Raw genomic sequence first — 22,839 nt, forward strand, 5'->3', positions numbered from 1 at the left:
CTACATTTTTAAAAGCCAATCTGGCAACAGACCAAAGCGAGAAAGAGATAGTGCCATCCGCTTTGTTGAATGATAGACAAGGATAGCAATACCATTGCTAATCAAACACTACCATTATAACGTGGACCTCACTAGAGGCTTTTCTGTTGACAGAGCGCTCACCTTTAGCTCTGTACGTAAATATGACTTCAAAAACATTTAGATTGGTCAATGGCTACAATGTAGAATTCCATCAGTTTTTTGTTCAGCCAGCCTGGGTCAAGAAAAAACTTAGAAAATTATATTATAACTCAGTTGTAAATTAGTTCTTAGAAAAATTCAAAAACAAAATCTCTCCCCAAATACATAAATTTGATAATTATGTTTGTATCCAATCTGTTATATAGTAACAAAGTAAGCACTCTATGAATTTACTATCTCATTGCAGTTATTAACAAATGAAATGAAAACAATCTTCTGTCTTCGTCTTCCTTAAAGTCGTTATCACTATCGGCAAACGCCAGAAAAATAATTGATGTTTTATTTTAAATTATTCAATTAATTCATTTCTGTCAACTTTTCAATTACAAGTTATTGAAAATACGAGAGTAACTACCACAATGCGCTTCATATTCAAAAATTGTTATCACATTGCTTTTTACTCTTTTTAGGTTCATTATAAAGTTGGTGTTCAGCTATGTCAAGCTGGTCGGCTTTTATAGCTATTGCTCTTTTAAGTTTAACATGTACATTTTCATTGATGGAAATTGTAATTTTTGTATGGTCTCCGAGTGAAGATGCATCTGAAGTAGACAATTGGCTGGAAGAACATGAACTAGGTCATCACAAAGAACTGTTCGTTCAAAAAGGTTAGTCTAATAAAAATCTTATTATGACAAGATCTTCATTTTATGTGCATTTAAACACATATTTTCTAATAATTGAATAATAATATAATAGAATAATTATAAAAACACTCCATTCACATGGGCTACATTTTAAATTAATAAAACAATATAAAAATCTTAAAGCACCCTTTAGTTAAAATATTTTGAAGTTTTTTTCAAAATAAAAGGGTTTTTAAGATTTTTATATTGTTATATTAATTTAGAATAATTATATATTCTCAAACACTGATATTTTATTAGGAAGTTAAGAGGAAGAAAGCTGATGCTATACTTGACTTTCAGAACCCATGTAAATCGGCCTGGAAGCTTATCAACGAGTGCAGAGAAACTACACGACCTCGATGTAATTTTAGAGCTGATGTTATGAACAGTCACTATCTGAACTCCGTGAAGCCATTCTTTGACAAATTCCAATGACTCAGCCAAATGGTATTAGAGATGAAGAAGCACAACCTGCCATTTTATCTGTATGGAGGCAAGTTAGGAGGAATGATTTATTGAAAATAGTGACTGCTTTTAAAAATTCACCATCTCAGGGCATTTTCGTAACCAATTAACCGAGTTCTTTGTTCACTGCACCTCTTGTTATTTTCTTGGTCCTTGCCGACAGTCATCTATGGATTTACGATGGTAAAACTGTACCAATATACAAAAAGAGAAATGCAAATGACAAGAATAATTTCCGACCAATCATTGTTACCCCCTTACTAGGGGGTAAACTAAAAATCTTAGAAGTTGTAATAAAGGATCAGCTAATGGACCATCTAAAAAGGAATAGTTTGCTGTCTGATAGACAACATGGCTTTAGAAAATCCAAGTCCACACAGACCGCCCTGCTGGCTTTGATCAATAAAGTGATTGATCCATTTGAGAATGGAAATTCTGTGGCAGTGAGACTCTGTTACCTGTCACGTGATTTTGACTTGTTTGTCTCATGAGCTTCTCTTTGGAAATTCTAATCAGTTCAGGGCCTGTTCTGTGTACATAGAATGTAGTAAATTGTCCGATTCAAAATTTACCAGGTAAAAAAAAGTTCCGCGTCCCATGGGAAAAATTTTGACAGATTCTGTACCAGAAACCAGTTCCAATTCCAAGTTCCTGCTCCACAGTCGAAGCTGTGGTAAACTGTTCCAGCTCCCGAGCAACAATCCGAGCTCTCATTGGTCGATTGAATTTTGTAATCTGCTTGCTTTTCTGCTCATGCGCTTGTTTACCATAGCATAATTATACAGAATACATAACCAACAAAACTATGTTTGATAACCATTCGTTAACTGAATTTTTCTCTATAGAAAATTTGGGAGTATACCTTCAGTAATGGAATAAAAGAAATGCACACATTGGTGTAAATCAACTTAATAAGTGCGCGCCAAATGCTTGAACCAACGATTTTGAAATAGCGTTCCATGGGAACATTTTGCACTAGTCACGTGATGGAAACATTACGATTGGAACTGGAACAATTTACTGTACACACAGAACGTACACATTGTTGCTGACACTTTCAAGTCCTATCTTTCTGACAGAAGGTAGATAGTGAATGTTGGGGGTACATCATCTGGTGACCTGCATGTACGGCATGGAGTACCGCAGGGCTCTGTTCTGGGGCCGGTCCTATTCATCCTGTATATGACTGATTTGAGAGTCGGCAGAAGTGAGTTGCTGTTCGCGGACGACCCAACCCTTGTAGGGAGAGGATCCTTGCCTGCAGCTGCCACACTTGAGTTGGAGAAGTCCTTTGCTGGTGCAGAACGCTGGTGTCGGGAGAACAGGTTGTTGCTCAACGTCGGCAAGACACAGAATCTCATGTGCAGTCTGAGAATCCATTTCAATCATTCATTAAATAAACCAGTGAAGCTTCTGGGATTCAACATTGGTTCAAAGTCAAAATGGAGAGCTCATGTAGATGCTGTATGTAAAAGATTGTCTAGTGTGGTCTACCTGTTGAGAAGATTGAGGTGCTTGCTGATTGAAGTGCATTTGATCATGACCTACTGTATTCATTGTTCCATAGCCACTATCTATGGTATACTGCTGTGAGGACTAGTGATGTGGATCGGGAATATTCGCAGTGGGAAGGAACTTATGATTTTTGAATATTTCCGAGGCCAAGAAATTTTGGGAATTTATGATAACTTGAGGGAATTTATAAAATTGCTCTGAAAATGATTGAAATTAATCAATCTGACTCATATTTTACATTAATATAATCAATAAATCATCATTATATTTACTATTGTTCAAACTCAGCCACATTTTACATTAATAAAGCCTCATTATATTTACTATTGATCAATCTCAGCCACATTTTACATTAATGCAATCATTAAATCATCATTCTTTGAGCCGGTTTTCGCTCGCTCACTCACTGTCTTTTTATAGTCCAGTCAATGAAAGATTATAGAAGGAAAAGTTTGGAACACAATATGTTTGACCCCGAAGCTCTTTTAAGGATAGTAAGGAGGTAAACATATTAAAAGTCCGCACTCCTACTCCCTGTGCTTGGGGTTGGGGGTGGTTTGAAAGTACCATATTTTGGTTCTCTGCATATATCTCGAACAATATGCTTCTTTCGAAAACTTTTGTAAAATACAAAATTGAAGCTTACAAATTAGCCTACAAGTTCCATCTGTAAAATTTTCTCATATATCTTATAGTTTTCTAGATATGCGTTCTCAAAGGTGTCACATTTTGAAAAAATCTGGTGTGGTACACTCACACAACTTTCCTTGCTCATTAAACTGTAAGCCCCGTTCTTAAACGAGAATAATTTAGGGGAATAACATAATGACGATTGGCGACAACATAATTATTTGAAACTACGATCAGACTTCTGTATAGGTGTATATAATTGTTTTCAGAGTACTTTTTCCTTTGTGTAAATTGTGAAATTCGATGATTTTGTTTTAAAGTCAAAACAGCTGTTCTACAGATGAAATATCTCTACTATGTGTTCTTTTTACTTTCCTTGCCCTATTACCATAGGTAGGAAAGAAAGATAGAGAAACAATGTGTGGCGGATAATGACTAAAAAACCATGTTTTTCACGGTTTTCTCGAAAACGGCTCTAACGATTTTCTTCAAATTTATACCACGGATAGCTATTCATAAGCCCTATCAACTGACATGAGTCTTATTTCTGGGAAAATTCCAGGAGCTCCGTAATATTCTTGAGAAAAATGGCGGATAATTACTAAAAAACCACGTTTTTACGATTTTCTGAAAAATGTCTTGACCGATTTTTTAAAAATTCATACCCTGTATAGTTATTTATCAGCTCTATCAACTGGAATGAGTCTTTTTCCTGGGAAACTAATTGGGGTTCCACCCCATCCTTGAGAAATGAACTGTGTAAACTCCTTCTCGTGCATGAGGTAGGTAGGTGAGCAGTTAATAAAAATCATCGAATTTCTCAGTCTTTTTTATTCAATATAAATAAAAAACTTATACAACTTGTAACAATGCATGAAAGTAGCATGATAATAGTGGTACAACTGAATGATTTAGAAAATTTTATTGATTGCTCATTTCTCCTTTCACCATTCATGAAAATGATCAGTCTATGAACTTCAAATTACTGTTTTCTTAAACTTATTACAATTTTTAAGTTAATTATTCTTATATTTATTACATAAATATGTTGTATAACAGGAGGTGATGGAGGCCTTCTGTAACAAAAAACGTCTTTTTCAGTCATTTTAGATGAAAGAAATCATAAATTTCCTTAAGTTCCCATAAATTCCCGTGAATTTATGATTTCTGGGAATATTCCCCTCAAGTTCCCTGGGAATATTTCCTCGATCCCAAATTCCCAGGAATTTTACATCACTAGTGGGGACACTATTCACACTGTGAGAGTGTTCTTCTGCTACAGAAAAAAGCAGTTCGGCCAGTGTATCTTTGCTTCCCTGGTTGGTATTAGGAATACCAATCTGACAGTGAATCTGAGGGGGTTGCAGAGTGCCTACTCACTTCGAAATGCTCTCGAAGTCAATGTTCAACGATGTAGGCTAAGTAAGGCTCAGAACTGTGATCCCAATATCGCTATTAAAATATTCAACATGCTACCTCCATCTGTGCGTCATTTAAGTGACTGTGAGTTTAAGAGGAGACTCAAGTCCTGGCTTGCCAGATCATACAACTCCTTGAGTAAATTTTTTCAGGAGTCTATAGTTGACATTTAGTGGCCATCACCGTGTTTAGCCATTCTACGCCAATATGTTTTCAACATTTGACGTGACAGTGTTGTCAAAACTTATGTGTGAACTGTGTTTCAAGTATATTGACGAGATGACCTACCCAGCGCATCTGGCTGGCTAATGGTCATACGAATTGAAGATTGAAGAATATTATGAAACCACAACCATATAGTATAGACAACATTTATTGACAATGTTAGTGTGTACTCGTATACGAACTGTATTACTGGCTTGGCCGTCAGTGGAACAGAGAATCATCAGCGTGTCCTTGTGTAAAGCAAGATAAAACACCAGTATTACATGGTGTTTCAACGGTAGCCGCGCTAGCCACTATACCAAGACACAAGCTGCCTTCAAAATTTAGTGTCTTCAGTGTAAAGTACGTTATAAGAACTCATTTTCTGCAAATTGCCTGGTGTTTCTCTGGTGACCCAGTCATCTTTTCTAGTCCAGTACGGACTTGAAACTTGTATTTGAGTGTTCGAGAAAGTAGCGGGGCATCAGTTCTTAATGCGTTTGTTACACTAGGAACATTAAATTTTAGTATAATTCTGGTGTCTCACTTGGGTCGCCATCCCAACTGAAATAAATATTAGCTTGTTTACACACGGACACCACTGACGTCCTAGCCTGGTGTGCTAATGTAATACGGGCCAAAAAGTTACAAATATATTGAAACATTGAAGCTGGACTTCCACACACCAGTGACAGTAATAGTGGCTATATTATTCCCATAAATCAAAATTAGATTATTCATACTTGCTAGGCAGCATACATGCTGAGTGGGAGCAGTCAAATCAGAATACGTAGGAATTATATTTGACTTAAAAAAAATATGTTCCATGCTAAAAAAATAAACTTTATATTGCTGCTACATCCTGCTGTCAATTTAAGTAGATGAAAAACATACATTAATTTTAACAAAATTAAGAATTCCATAAACCTAATAATTGTTCATAATAATTTATTGTATATTATTCTGTAGATAGTTTTTTCTTTCGATTTGAATGGATAAATATGAATCACATATTTCTTTGATGGCAATTGACAGTTTTGTACAAAAATTGTATTCGGTCATAAATGTGTGACTGATGTTCCCAAGAATTGCCAAGTCCATGTTCTTGTGGGTGGTCCTTGAAGGTGATTAAGATTGAGGAAATGTTGTGTGCTCTTTTTGATGAATGCAAGGAGTTTGTGAATGTGAATCTGTCTGCGAAACTCTAAGCTCTGAGGATGCGAAGCTTTGAGTTACACTGAAGGCAACAGTGGATTTTTGCATCCTATTATCAATGAGCTTCCGGAACTTGAAGGGAGGATATTTTTATTGGATGCAACGTATAGTATGCAATTTTCAGGTCACTAAATAATAATCTAATTTTCATCAAATTTATTTGTTTGAGACGTTGTTTCCATTTCAAAATTCAAAATAATTCAAGACGAAAGTTTTTGAAATAGAAGTGTGCTTAATTAATATTTGATTGCCTTGTCTGTATTGAAACATTTGTGATGGTCCTAGTTGCTAAAGGAATATTTTAATCACGAGATGTGGTGTAATTGAGTGAGAACCATAGAGAACTGTATTCTAGAGAATTAGAGAACATAAATTATATTCTTATTATATGTTACATTATGCTACAAATTTGATCAAACCGCAAATGTCGTCACATGTCACTAAAATAATAGAATAAAAAATCTTTTTTTAAAAAGCAAAACAAGTCAATTAGTATAACTTAGGAAGTCATACATTTCTCCTCCACAGGAGGTTAAGTTAATTTTAATCAACTCAAGAGTTGGACTCTGAAAAAAGTACTATTTCTCTTGAATTGTTTCTTAATTCCGTTATTTCGTAGACGTAGGCCTATCTTAATGCTCATTCCAGAACCTAATATCAATGACATCAGACGCAGGGATTAAAATATCTGTATGCATTCTTAATTTGGCTGAGGAGGTTCAATATTGTTTAATAAGCGATGTAAACTAGTTCAAAAATATAATGATTACATCCTACCTTCTGTAACTATCCAACACGTCAATAGTTGCACTTCATTAAGTTTGAAAAAATAGAATCATCTTGCCAGAATGAGCTTACCACCACTCAATTTCCACAACATATTTTACCCGTATAATTGTTGTCTATTATTGAGCTCTTTATCTCTTAGTGCCGGTTGCACAAAATCCGGTTGAATTTTAATCGTAATTAAGAACCAATCAGAGAAGCCGTCTTCTTAAAAAAGCCTTTTCTGATTGGTTATCGTGAAATTAATCACGGTTAAAATTTAACAATTATGCAACCGAGCCTCAATGTCTGAAATTCTCACTTGTAGTAACACTTTAATCATATCTACCTCTCATTTCATATCACCATTTGAGTGTACCATATCAAGTTCAACATTAAAAATGCTTTAAATTCATCGAATGCTTTGGTAAATAAGAACTCACCAATTGTTTGGTTATAAGTTATGTTTATGTTGGATTCAATTAGATGTTATATCTTAACCTCTTTTACTTTTACATCTTTCGAATAGATTTCTCTTTTTCGTGATTCCAGATTGTGTCAATCAAGTTATACAATGTAGGATTCAACTTATTTCAGTGTTTTAGTAGAAGGCTCCCGGGAGTGGTGTTCCTCCATAGAGTTACAAAGCACTACTCACTTTTGTTTGTACACATGCTTTATGGTATTAGGTGTTTTGTTTCAGTTTATATCATCTGATGAAATTCACTCTGGAAAAAATGACCGAATTTGCCAATGTATGTCGTACTATGTTATTCATTTGTCTCATATCCTTGTATGTAGATGTGAAGATGCAATTTGCACATAAAGAAGCACAGTGAAGGCAGAAGAGAAGTGAGGTGAGGTGAGAAGAGTGATACTCAGTGAATATGCATGAATATTGGCATGCATAATCCGGCACTCCATTTCCTCTTCCCTTTTCTTCCTCATCCTCCGCTCTTCCAAATTCACTAGTACTGGACACTGTTTCTGCCCTTTACTCTGTATCCCAGCTCCTTTTTTACTGTTATATACCTGCATATCTGCAGAGCAGTACTATGTTTATACAGTATGCTATACTGAACTGATACAGTATTCAAACTGTTATTTTGGCCATAAAATACGGCAATGGTTGGCCACACTGAAATTCTACATTGAAACCAGTGGAGAGAGGCGTTGGTGGTTTGCTTTCATTTGGTTTCAAGATGCTTCCATATTTTATCGTTCTCGGTTACGGCGGTGAGCCATTTTGTATTTCCTGCATAAATCCGTCGCGCTTTCAACAATATTTCTTCTCATTCTCTCGCCTCTGCTCACTTAATAGACTGTGTTTGTATAATTCTATCAAAATCCTATGGTTTCTGAAATTGGAATTGTAGTTTTATAGTGAACATTTTGGGTTTAATTTGTGGAATAGAATAATAATTATTATTGTTGTCAATCCTATTTTGAGGCTTGTAAACACACAAACAAATATCCATACAATTTGAATGATACATGTATGTTTCTAGATACATGTATATTTTAAAATGAGTTTTTAGTTGTAAAATCAACCTTGGTCGTTCTAAACAGTTAATCTAAAACTAGTATATTAGCTTTGAAGGGTAAATACACTTCTGAATATTCAGCAGAACCATAAATGTTGAATAAATTGTCGAGAATAGAACAAAACGTGTGTGTGTGTGTGTGTGTGTGTGTGTGTGGTGTGTGTGTGTGTGTGTGTGTGTGTGTGTGTGTGTGTGTGTGTGTGTGTGTGTGTGTGTGTGTGTGTGTGTGTGTGTGTGTGTGTGTGTGTGTGTGTGTGTGTGTGTGTGTGTGTGTGTGTGTGTGTGTGTGTGTGTGTGTGTGTGTGTGTGTGTGTGTGTGTGTGTGTGTGTGTGTGTGGTGTGTGTGTGTGTGTGTGGTGTGTGTGTGTGTGTGTGTGTGTGTGGTGTGTGTGTGTGTGTGTGTGTGTGTGTGTGTGTGTGTGTGTGTGTGTGAATATGTGTGTGAGAGAGATTGATTGATTGATTATTTTCGTGTCTGAAGAGACCCATTGCACAGTAGAACAAAGAAAATACAAAACATGTTATACAATTAATAAAACAAGATCAAAGCAAGATAAATATAAGTATTACATCATTAGATATGGTTTTACACCTGAATTAATTGAACGTTCTTACAACTTTCACTAAGATTAAAAATAAAAAATAAAACTGCAAAAACTGAAAGGAAAAAAATGAAGAATGGATATGTTACATGATAAAATATTAAGACAAAAACTCATAGGAAAAAACAAATTATGAAGAAGAAGATGAGAGAATGAAGAAAGACAGAAGAGGGTTGAAAATGAAGAGAAACTTGTCAAGTTTTCCAAAAGCACCAGACACTGCAAATTATTATATACCTATGAAGAGAGTAATATTGCCATGTTCTGCCCTTTATGAGCTTGGAAAAAACTGCACACCTGTACTTGAATTCCACTGCTCTCCAAACTAACAGTTTGCACACACTCATTGATAACTATTCAAATGGTCATAGAGTCTCCTTTTAAAAATGGATAGAGATGGAGAGAACACAATTCTTCCTGGTAGCTCATTCCACAGCCTTGAAGCCGTTACAACGAATGAGTTGTTGAAGATGGCGGTACGGTGCAGCGGTATTTGAAGTGTGAAGCAATGAGACCTTGTATGGCATCCAGGATTTACGTCATTCAACAATGTGAATGATTCAGAGAGATACACTGGACCCTCCTTCATGATCAGGATTTTGAAGACTAAGCACAGTAAGAAAAATTTCCTACGTTCCTCTAACTTAAGCCAACCTATATCCATTAAAAGTGGTGTAATATGTGCATCTCGTCTGGCATCATAATGTAACGTACTGCATAGTTGAATGATCGCTGCAACCTCACATCCAATTCGTTTGTGAGACTTCAGCAATAAAAGAGGAATGGTACGGCCAGAGAATTTACCAGAGTCACTCTGACAGATCTAGGGAGGAATCTCTTGATTCTTTTCAATTGATGCATCCCACCAAACACTCTGTTGCCAACATGAGTTGCTTGCTCACGCCAACTCAATGATGAATCAATAAGTACTCCCAATATCCTAACACACATTCAGAATATTACCCCTGATTACAACATTTGAGCCAACTATATCCAACTGATTCATGAGTCTTGGGTAACCAATCAATATACTTTTTGCCTTTATATGATTTAATGCTAACCCATGTGCTTCAGAACATGATGCAAGCTCAGCAATGTCCAAATTGGCATTTTCAACAGACAAGTGAAAGCGATCAATAGGGAAATGCATGTACATAATAGTAGTGTACATTTGAGAGTTCTGCACAAGACCAATAGGAGACGAGGGGCGTGGCCTAAAACGCTGCCCCCTTCCCCTCCTCCACCCCCGCTCTAGTGTCAGCCATTTTGGCCACGCCCCCTGGCTTCCTATTGGTTGGGGGCATGTCCAAAATGGCGGATTTCCCCCCTCCACCCCCCTGCCCATCAGTCAGCCATTTTGCCCCCCACCAAAGCCCCTCCCCCAACCAATAGGAAGGCAGAAGGGCATGTCCAAAATGGTAGATATTCCCCCTCCACTCCCCTGCCCATGAGTCAGCCATTTTGCTTCCCACCCAACCAATAGGAAGGCAGAGCACCCCCTCTTGTCGGCCATTTTGCCCCCCTGATCACCTGTCACCAATAGGAAGGCAGAGCCCAGACCCAGTCAGCCATTTTGCCCCCCACCCCAACCAATAGGCAAAAGCAACCACCCCAACCAACTTGCAATTTCAACTACTAGCTTGCTTTTTTCAATATTTTAAATCACTACTACTACTAGTCATCTACTTCCCAGTCATATTTCTTTCTTTTTGTATCATTTGCTGCTGGTGGTCTCCTACCACTGAACATTCTTTTCAGAAACAACTCTTGTACCTGATCAGAATCCAAATTATGCTGTCTAGCTTCACTCATGTCAAAGATGAACCTCTTTTTGACATATTGTGCAATCAAATAGTATGAAAAGTTGAACAACTGTTCATGTAAATAATTCTGAAAATCCTCACCCTTCATAATCATCTGCTTAATGTCAACTTTTAATTTGTCACCTAGTGCTAAATGTTTACCATCAAGTTGCTTTTGCATGTCCACAAACATACCATTAATTGCAGTTTGTATTCCGAGTACCTTCTGATTAAACTCTTGCTTGTTTATATAGTTATATTCAGTTTATGTGAGTAGACTCTATTTTAAATCTGTCAATTTCTTTTCTAGCAAATCTGTATCAACATGTTTCAAACTATTGTTCTTACTTTGTTGTTCACATAATGATTTCAATTCATCTGATTTTTGATCAAACAATGACCTACTAACATACTTTACCTCAATTTCATCACTAATTGATTTTGATAGGGTTTTCAATTGTAAATCAAAATTCTGTTTTTGCTGTGCTATTTCCTTCAATATATCAGACATTGTATGTAATTTACTTTCAAACACTTTCTTTGTAATTTCTATCTGTCAGACATTTCATATACATATCATACCTCAGTTTATTATCTATAACCGTTCTTGCTACACCCTTAGCTGTATGTTTACTCATTATTTTAGAAGAACTACTTGCTAAATCCTTACTACACTACTACTTTATGCTGCTTCTGCTGCTGCTTAGAATATATTCAAAACTGTAAAGTTTCACACGTAAACCCGAAAAAGCACTTATTTGAAAACCAGAAACCTCATCTTTAAATGTACCAGGTACACCATGATTTAATTGGCTATAACAATAATGAGTGGTGGGGTAAGCACTTGTATCAAAATGTTGGAGATTTTGTTTGATAACTGCATAGATATTGTCTGATTTGATATGATATAGCAACGAGTCTGTATCGCTCATGCATAATTTAACACAGCTTGGATCAAACATTTTCAACAAAATGTTATAGTGGAAATTGAACATTGTAAATTTACTCAAATCAAGAATAGAAAAACCAGCATAAATTGGACAATCTAATTTTATTTCTGTTTTACACATTTGTACACCAACAATGTCTTTGTCAAACACAATCCATCATTTACAACTTGGTTTTGCAATCAATCTTTCCAATGTTTTCTGACAAGTAATTAGCTTAAAATCTATTCTTTTCCTAGAACTTTCGAGCATCTTGCCATACAGTGAATTACTCAAAAATTTAAAGAGCTGACATTCAAATGAATTTTTAGCCTCCTTCCTAAGTTGTGCATTCAAATCAATAAACGGTTTAAGCCAGTATGACTGTTGAAAAGTGATTACTCTATGTACAGCAGTCAATTTCATGCCCAAGCTTAAATTAAGTTTCAAATTTCTATAGTGAAGAACATAACGATTATGATTATGAAGGGTTGCTAACAATCTCGTTGATGCGCTGGCGCACGTCCGTCACTTGCAATGATGGCGCTGCTGCCACCGCTTCTCTGCGCAGAACAACATTGTCTTCTGTTTGATATGATGAGAACAGGCTGTGAGGCAGCTGATCTTTCAACGGTGCAAGTGGAAAGTCATTATGTAAATCATGTAAATTAACAGGATACAACAGGTCTGCTTCGATTATATAGCCAATGTCTGCTTCATCATCAATACTTGTAAAATTGCCTAAAACTGTAATTTCATCTTGTGATAAAAATCTAAAATTTGATTGCAGTAGTTTGTATGCAATCATTGAATGAGTGTATAAGCTTGTACAATCAAGATACAACAAAAAACTAGATTCAATAGCTGGATCATAATTACGGCCCATAAATTTATTGTTAGCAACTGCATGATGGTGGGGAATGACTGACAAGCCGCTGCGTAAACCAGTTTCTATAAGCAGGTTCATATCAGCATTGCTGATTAATTCCAAGTGTACTTTAGACAAAAATAATATTGCATTCAATGAAAAATGTGGTAATGAAACAAAGTGAGAAACGTCAAGCTTGTAAATCGAAAAAAATACATCCCTAAAATTTTGAAAAATATCTGCCAGCAATAAACAATCGGTGAGAAGGTAGAGATCATGATAATCGCCAAACATTTGAATGTCAAAATCGTGCCATACTTTTTGTGCATGGTTGTAATCGTTTACTTGTAAAGCTGTGTTATTAAGACTACTGTAAAATGCCTCAATCGGTGGTAGTTGCTGTTCATCAAATTTGTCTGCATCTGTTATATATTCATAGGGGTAGACAACCTTGCATAATAACAATTTTTGTTGGTTTTTTTCGTTAAATATGCTACACATTACTTTGAAATTTGTTTCAATGTTTACTTTAAGATTGCCAACAAGTGTCTGTAGACTTGAGCACAAAAATTGATAGCTATCAAGAAATCTTACCCAATCTACTGTAATTGTGAGGAATTTTTCCCGATGAGTTTGCAATACAATGAATTTTTTCCTTTTGTCCTGCTAAAGCCTTTACAATGAAATGACTGTCATATCCACAAAAATTATGAAAAAAAAAAACAGTTTAAGAATGACTGTGCTTTTGCATTCAAATTACAAGTCTTATGTGTTGCACCAAGATACAAGCCAGTCATTTGCGAATGATGTCTGCATTGAATATTGTTGTCTTTAAATTCATTGTTGCACAAAAAACAGTTTTTACCATTGTTAAAATCTAATAATTGTTGTTCATTTAGTTCAATCATTGGCACTTCGCATTGCATATCAAAAGAACAGTTTCGACCTATGCCTATGATTTCATCTAGAAATTTTTCAACAATTTTCTCACCAACACTTGTAGCTCTATAGATGCGTGAACTGTAAAATATTTCACCTAATTCATCTAAAATAATAAATGAGTAACCGCAAGCAACGTGTTTTTGTGTTTTCCTTGTAAAGCTATTTCTTATATCAATTCCAAGCAAGTCACCATCCACATCATCATCATCATCATCATCATCATTATTTGTTGGTACAATAAAACTTTCAAAATCAGCAAATGCAATGTATTTATTTTTCAAAGTGTACAAATAATTGCTAAACTTCAAAATTTCACCCTGTTTAGGCAGTATTGTTTTTTGTATAGCAAATGTTGAGCACAAATCCATGTGCTTGTCTAAATTGTTTGTCAAAAAACATTCTCATAGAGTTTATTATTTTGATCCAATTGGTAATTCACAGCCACCTGTTCAATTAATAGACTATTTCAAACAACAGCCAAATGTGGAAATTTATTTAATTTATTTATTACACACACAATGGTTGTAATAACATTATCAAACAGTAGTAGCTGTTTAATAGAAGTACTACCGACTGTATTAGAGCCTGATACACACTATGAATATGAAATTGGTTTGATTAATTTATGGACATACAATAGTGTACCGAATATAATCAAAAATGCAAACTCATCTTTTAAGTATGGTGATAAATTGGTCGATTTGGATACAGGTTCCTATGAAATTGATCGTATAATAAGTGAAATAAAGAGAAAATTAAATGTTGATAGTTCAAATCTCATTCTACAGGGGAATAATACGACAATGCTATGTGAATTAAAAGTGGATAAAGATGTTGATTCAACAATGAGCACTTCACTAGCTGATATACTTGGTTTTGATAGAGAAATTCTAGTAGCAAATAAATGGCATTATTCTAAATGATTATTGTGCATCACAAATATAACAACGTTCCAGATTAGTTGTAATCTAGCATGCGGTAGTTATCGAAATTGAGAAGAGGTTCATACAATTTTTGAATTTCTTCCAGAGGTTGCACCTGGTTTTCTAATAAATGAATCACCAAATCCAATTATTTACTTTCCATTGAACACACATAGAATTCAATCTATTGTAATTCAAGTAGTTGATCAGAATGGTAAACTAGTTGATTTCTGCGGCAATAGTATAACAATAAGAGTTCACATTAGAAGGAGGGAATGAGAGAGAGAGAGAGAGAGGAGAGAGAGAGAGAGAGAGAGAGAGAGAGAGAGAGAGAGAGGAGAGAGAGAGAGAGAGAGGAAAGATGAATGCTAGGTGTGTTAGAGCGATGTGTGTGCATTAGTTGTGCATGAACAACACAAGTGAGTGAAGTGAGAGAGAGAGGAGTGCTGTGAAAGAATGGGTTTCGTTATTTATAACCTGGCGCAAGTAGGTCTGCTAGTCGTCCGCTTAGTACTTATCAGTCCATGAAACTGATAACACTTAATCAAGCAAGGTTTTTAGAAAAGCTTGATTTTAAAGTAAATTGGAAATATGTCATTAACACATGCAGCCGCAATTAGTGACATACTAAATTTTGAACAAGATATACACTATTATTCAGATATTACAAAATTTGATTATCACATTCATGCTCCTTATGGTAATTTGAAATTTCATAACAATGATGAGATACGCTTATCAAAATCATAACATGATCTAATTTCTTTAGTTGCTAAATCTTTTCTTATTGTTGAAGGAAACATTACATGTAAAAAGCCAGGTGGCTTCCTATTGGTTGGAATATAGAATTTAGAAGCACACACAATATAACTTAATAAAAGGGATACTTGATAAACATACCTAGCGCTAGAGAATGGGAATCCAGAAATGACAAGAGAGACAATGAAATAGAGAGAAGATATCAACTATATTGTCACCTCTTACAGTTAAATTCAAAAATTAATAAAACAAAGAAGAAATTCAACAATCATGAAAACCGAAAATAAAATTACTAAATTTAGAAAGTTATCTCTGATATAGATAATTCGGTAATAACCTACCCTGTATGCTCTACATTTGAAAACGTTTTAGATTGAATCATAAGAAGCTTAAAGGACTCTAATTTCAAAAGAACAATTATTGAAAATTATCATAGATATGTCTCAGAAGTTAATCATAAATGACAATAAATATTTTAAGAAAAGATCCACATAAAATCCATAAAATTCTTAGAACATCAAATTTAGAACACACTTGGAAACTTTAAAACACTATCAAAACATTATTAAATGTTAATGATCCCAATAATGACTATTCTGTATCTTTATATCATGAAAGCTGCAAAGGCAAACATTCCTCAAGTATCACATCATGGAATACTACCTTGGAAAAACTATTCAAAAATTATATGTCATCAAAACAAATTTAGAAAAGGTTAGGGTCCTTGAAACTTCATTTGATCCTTTACAACTTTAAGATGAGAATTATTTTAAAACATTAATTTATCAATAAGGGACCTTTAAACATTTTGTATACTAATTCACCTTTAGTAGCTTAGTAGATTAAAATATAAATTTAAAGAAAACTGAAATTCCCAGCTGGATCCTTACAGAGAAAATATGGCCTCACATTTCAATGTAAAGATACAACCTAAAATCTATTACTCAAACCAAAATTAATAAAATTAGTAAACTATCCAATCCCAATAATATCTCAAAATTACGATTTAACAAAAGTCTAATTCCGCACATTTTACACCCTTCCCCTTTTTTGAAAGTCTATAATTATTGAAAACCCATTCTGTCACATCCAGAGTTCCTGGGACGTTCGTTTAATTTGGAAAAAGGTTGTTACCTCATAGCTGTTTCTTCAATTTGAATCTAGGCTTGGTGATCGAGCTCTACATGTCCAGATGGACAGGAGACAGCATACCCCAAGCTTCTAGGACGGCCATTGATTCAGAGGTGTCTCAGCGGCTTAAAGACACACGTTCATGAACCCATAAATTGATGGATTTGTACGTTGATCCCATACTTTGATGTTCCCATACTTACACCGCTGTTAGAATAAAAAAAAAGAACTAGGATAATACAATTTAACTTAACTTCAGTAATATAATAAAATCAACCTGCTTTAGGTTATATAAAACTCAAATCAATACTTATTACTTTAAAACATAAATAGACATTACCTACTTCAATCTCTTGATTTAACAGAAAAGAATTTATTTGTAATCATGGTTATGCCCTATACACAAAGCGATGAGTACGTAGTATTCCATAATAGGCCTACATAATTCACAAGTTGATTGAATTACTTCATAATAAGGTATTTCGAGTATTGTTGTTAGTTTAGTCAGTTCTCTCACATAAATTACATATATGGTGTAATTTAAAAGAATAAATTACATGATAGGTGTTTCCTAAATAATCAAGAAAGCTTTTCATTAGAATCAAAAAGACAAATAAAATCTATAACAAAATACTGATAGAACTCATAATAATATACTATAAACATCAGTCAATTTGGATTTAAACAACAGTAATTGAAATTTAGGTTGATAGCTTCCTCTTCAAAAATAATTTAAAATCAAAAATATCATTCTCAATTCCTTCTTCTAATAGGTACTCTACATTTCTACATATTACACTCAAATGTATTTATCACAACAATTTACACACTCTGATGGAAGCTTTCATCGATAATCATTTCCTTAATTATATTATAAATCTATGACATACCTTTAGTAGCAGTTATAGGAGAAAAATCTCCATTGTGAGGTGACAATTTGATACTCTCTCTCTCTCCTCAATTAAAGCAACTACTGAGACGGAAAAACTAAAAATGCTACTGGAACAAAAGGTTCCAGAGCCAAATACTAAAAAGGCCTAAAGCTGGCATGGAAGCCATGATTAATACAAAATATTGATCAGACTACATTTGTACTGCTTATGACGGAGGCCAGACGCTGAGTGAATCCACTTCACTTTTCTCGTCTTGAGGTGGACAGCTGAGTGATCATCCATACTAGATAGACCTAACCAACGTTAACTGTGATTGGCAGTTACTATTTTCTAGAAAAATTCCACCAATAGAAAGGAACGTTACAACTACAATTTAAGATACATTCTCCCACCAAGTGACAGCTATTTTTCCTTGACAGCTATAAATTCCTTGCCTTATAAGGTCATGAACCAGACTGCTCCTCCAGGAAAATTGTTGATCTTCTCAGTACCACAACTTCTACACACACACTTACAGAGTCGACACTATACAACGCAGAAAAGCAAGGGTCATGAACTAAGCTGATACTCCAGGAAAATTGTTGTTATTCTTAGGATCATAGCTTCTACGCACACACTTACAGAGTCAACACAACACAACGCAGAAAAGCAAAACAGCAAAATCCATTTTCACAACAGGCTAACTTCTCAGGCTAATTCGCATAATTCTCATCACTCACAATTGTAACAATGTTTATTGTTACAATACTCCCCCTTCTTGAGTGTGGAACACCGGGGTTGTCGTAAAAAATTTGGCAGAAAACAACATGACAGTGCGCTCGGTAACACCCTGTATAAGACCAATAATGACCAAAGGAATTATCGACCTCAAAATTTCAAATAAAATACTAATAATGAATCTCAGACTAATCAAACTCGAACTACATTCATGTGAAAGCAACAACATTTTTTAATGAATTTCAAAGAACTAGCCATAAACATCAATAGGAACAAGCAAAATAACCAAGTTCAAAATTTTTAAATAACCAAGTGGACTAGCAACAAATTTTGATCTCACAAAAGTTAAGACAAAAAACTCTTGAGCATAATCAACTAATTGGCATAATCAAGATATCTAAGAAAACCTTGTGGAATACTTGTAATATTTACAACATAAGACACAAAAAAAATTTGTAAAGTCAACTAGAAATTGTGCAAAACCAGCCGCCAAACTCCACATCTAGATGGGCCCTGTCTCATATGAAGCTAAACAACCATTAATAGACATCAATAAACAGTGACAAAATAAAATCAAAATTAATATTCAGACAGTTACTTTCTTAAAACCGCAGTGATGAAACCCAGTATGTGCACTTTTTACTGGTCCCTCACAACTGATAAGATAATTTGCTGAAATTTCTCCCAGACAAAGATAAAACGACCAAAATATTTAAAGAGACTCTCCAATCAATCCTCTGCTGTTAAGTTAATAACCAGATTATCCCAATTCTAATTTCAACAAAAAAAAAAATTCAATAGAACAACAAATTAAAAAAAATCATAAAATCATCACAATCATATGACCAGACCCTCATAACTCGACAAGTTGTTAAAATCGAGCAACTGACATTTGACGCATCTCACCACTGAAACAGCTGACGGCCGCCTCATGTCAAAGCAACCCTGACCTACATACACAACCGCTTTTCAATGTCATGAAGCCAATAACTACACAGAGTTAACTCACATGCAACGATGTTAGCAGCTTACGTATCATGATACACATTGACCTTATCACGTAGGCCAGACGCTGAGTGAATCACTTCACTTTTCTCGTCTTGAGGTGGACAGCTGAGTGATCATCCATACTAGATAGACCTAACCAACGTTAACTGTGATTGGCAGTTACTATTTTCTAGAAAAATTTCCACCAATAGAAAGGAACGTTACAACTACAATTTAAGATACATTCTCCCACCAAGTGACAGCTATTTTTCCTTGACAGCTATAAATTCCTTGCCTTATAAGGTCATGAACCAGACTGCTCCTCCAGGAAAATTGTTGATCTTCTCAGTACCACAACTTCTACACACACACTTACAGAGTCGACACTATACAACGCAGAAAAGCAAGGGTCATGAACTAAGCTGATACTCCAGGAAAATTGTTGTTATTCTTAGGATCATAGCTTCTACGCACACACTTACAGAGTCAACACAACACAACGCAGAAAAGCAAAACAGCAAAATCCATTTTCACAACAGGCTAACTTCTCAGGCTAATTCGCATAATTCTCATCACTCACAATTGTAACAATGTTTATTGTTACAATACTCCCCCTTCTTGAGTGTGGAACACCGGTTGTCGTAAAAATTTGGCAGAAAACAACATGACAGTGCGCTCGGTAACACCCTGTATAAGACCAATAATGACCAAAGGAATTATCGACCTCAAAATTTCAAATAAAATACTAATAATGAATCTCAGACTAATCAAACTCGAACTACAATCATGTGAAAGCAACAACATTTTTTAATGAATTTCAAAGAACTAGCCATAAACATCAAGAGGAACAAGCAAAATAACCAAGTTCAAAATTTTTAAATAACCAAGTGGACTAGCAACAAATTTTGATCTCACAAAAGTTAAGACAAAAAACTCTTGAGCATAATCAACTAATTTGGCATAATCAAGATATCTAAGAAAACCTTGTGGAATACTTGTAATATTTACAACATAAGACACAAAAAAAAATTTGTAAAGTCAACTAGAAATTGTGCAAAACCAGCCGCCAAACTCCACATCTAGATGGGCCCTGTCTCATATGAAGCTAAACAACCATTAATAGACATCAATAAACAGTGACAAAATAAAATCAAAATTAATATTCAGACAGTTACTTTCTTAAAACCGCAGTGATGAAACCCAGTATGTGCACTTTTTACTGGTCCCTCACAACTGATAAGATAATTTGCTGAAATTTCTCCCAGACAAAGATAAAACGACCAAAATATTTAAAGAGACTCTCCAATCAATCCTCTGCTGTTAAGTTAATAACCAGATTATCCCAATTCTAATCTCAACAAAAAAAAATTTAAATAGAACAACAAATTAAAAAAAATCATAAAATCATCACAATCATATGACCAGACCCTCATAACTCGACAAGTTGTTAAAATCGAGCAACTGACATTTGACGCATCTCACCACTGAAACAGCTGACGGCCGCCTCATGTCAAAGCAACCCTGACCTACATACACAACCGCTTTTCAATGTCATGAAGCCAATAACTACACAGAGTTAACTCACATGCAACGATGTTAGCAGCTTACGTATCATGATACACATTGACCTTGATACACATATCAACTTTGCAACAAAACTCATATCACCCACATACTACTCTCTCTATACTCGTTTCCCGTTCCTTGCACCTTGTGCAACAAAATAACATCGGTTACAGCTGAAGATAAAGGACATCACGAATTGTCCCACAATTACCTAGCAACACCTACGCTACAATTCTGAATTTTCCCTTTTGGAAAAGACTAAGATCTTCACTGTTTCACAAACAGAGATACAACTATTCAGTACATCATTACCACTTAATTTCCGTTACTCATTACTCACTTGGGACAGCAACATTTGAGGACAATATACATACACCAGTATACCTACTATTTGTGCTTCCTATCACCTTGGTAAAACCACAGTATCACAACTAATGGACCTTGGCAACTCAAAAAAATAACTTACTACAATATTCTCTCAACACATCAAATTACTACTTACTATCTTCTCCTTGTATACTAGGTGCACCTTGTATACTACCTTGTATACTTGTCGCACCTTGTGCAACAAAATAACATCGGTTACAGCTGAAGATAAAGGACATCACGAATTGTCCCACAATTACCTAGCAACACCTACGCTACAATTCTGAATTTTCCCTTTTGGAAAAGACTAAGATCTTCACTGTTTCACAAACAGAGATACAACTATTCAGTACATCATTACCACTTAATTTCCGTTACTCATTACTCACTTGGGACAGCAACATTTGAGGACAATATACATACACCAGTATACCTACTATTTGTGCTTCCTATCACCTTGGTAAAACCACAGTATCACAACTAATGGACCTTGGCAACTCAAAAAAATAACTTACTACAATATTCTCTCAACACATCAAATACTACTTACTATCTTCTCCTTGTATACTCAATTAACTCATTTCTCCAGCACATGAAGAAATATGATAGTACAAACGCCTAGGCCAATGATCATGATAACAGACACTGAACCATATCATAAAGAAAATTTCCACTATCAACTAGTACATAACTGAACTAAGCTCCACAAAAAATATTTGAACAAAATTTTATACTGCTACCACACTCAATGAAGAACCTTCAGAAACTCAAACCTTTATTTTAAGATTCCATTGACAAAGACAAGCTAAAGCAAACACATAAGCATTTTCTCAAGATTAATAAAAAAAAAATCTCCATATTCTATAGTACAGAACCTGTTCCATTTCCCGTTACATATTCCTTTTTTTTATCATAAAAGTTGTGAAAAATTAAATCCAATTTTCTATTTTTGTTTCATTTAATAAGTTTTCCATTTTAATGTTATATTAAAGAACTACCTTCCTATTCTTCTACATTTCCCGTTTCTTTCCTCTTGTAATATTAATCAACTTTGCTGCAATTTATTTTTTATAGGACATGATTCTATATCCTTCTATCTTATTCAATTATTCTTCACTTAATTATTACCCATCATAAAAAGTCCTAGAAATCATGGTCACCATATACTAAACCAACATCATAATATTATATTGAATCTCTCTTATTCATCCTCACAATACTGCAAAAAATAATCGATTATCCTATCACCTAGTAAATTAATTCTCATATTATTATCACCACACAATTCAATATTATTTATTATTTGTAATTTCCCCAATTTCTCTGTATTGAAATAAATTACTCTCCACTGTCTGCATCACCAAATTAACTATAGCAGTATACTATAATTATTACAAAATCCCAATTAAACTTTTCTCAATCTTTCTCTCATTTATTATACGTATTTTCAAATTCACATTGACTTATCAATAATATAACCTTTTTTCCTATTAAATAAAACTTTAGACTTTCACTACCCACATTATTTAGATAAATTTTATCCCAAGAAATTAGATAATAAATTTTGACAGTGTATTGTGGCCATTCCCAGCTATCAATCTAACGACCTTTCAACTGAGGCTTACCCTAAAATTTCAAAAAAAAAAAATCCTGATCTTGGTTAGCATTCCATCTATTTTCTTCAGACCCCCATCAATCTTCAGAAAGGAACCACACCAGTCACCAGAATAA

The 22,839-nt window shown here is 34.7% G+C and overlaps 1 protein-coding gene across 5 annotated transcripts in view; it reads left to right on the forward strand.

Annotated features, from left to right (window-relative positions):
• Positions 1 to 464: 464 nt before the first annotated feature.
• LOC111055348 (apoptosis-resistant E3 ubiquitin protein ligase 1) overlaps positions 465 to 22,839 on the forward strand; it is a 205,746-nt gene continuing 183,371 nt past the window's right edge. For all 5 annotated transcript variants that reach the window (XM_039428203.1, XM_039428204.1, XM_039428206.1 and 2 more), the window contains exon 1: positions 465 to 848. In XM_039428203.1, the coding sequence (XP_039284137.1) occupies positions 677 to 848 (172 nt within the window). In that variant the 5' untranslated portion in view covers positions 465 to 676. The remainder of the gene's footprint in view (positions 849 to 22,839) is intronic.

This window comes from Nilaparvata lugens, chromosome 5, assembly GCF_014356525.2.
Source record: "Nilaparvata lugens isolate BPH chromosome 5, ASM1435652v1, whole genome shotgun sequence".
Lineage (NCBI taxonomy): Eukaryota > Metazoa > Arthropoda > Insecta > Hemiptera > Delphacidae > Nilaparvata > Nilaparvata lugens.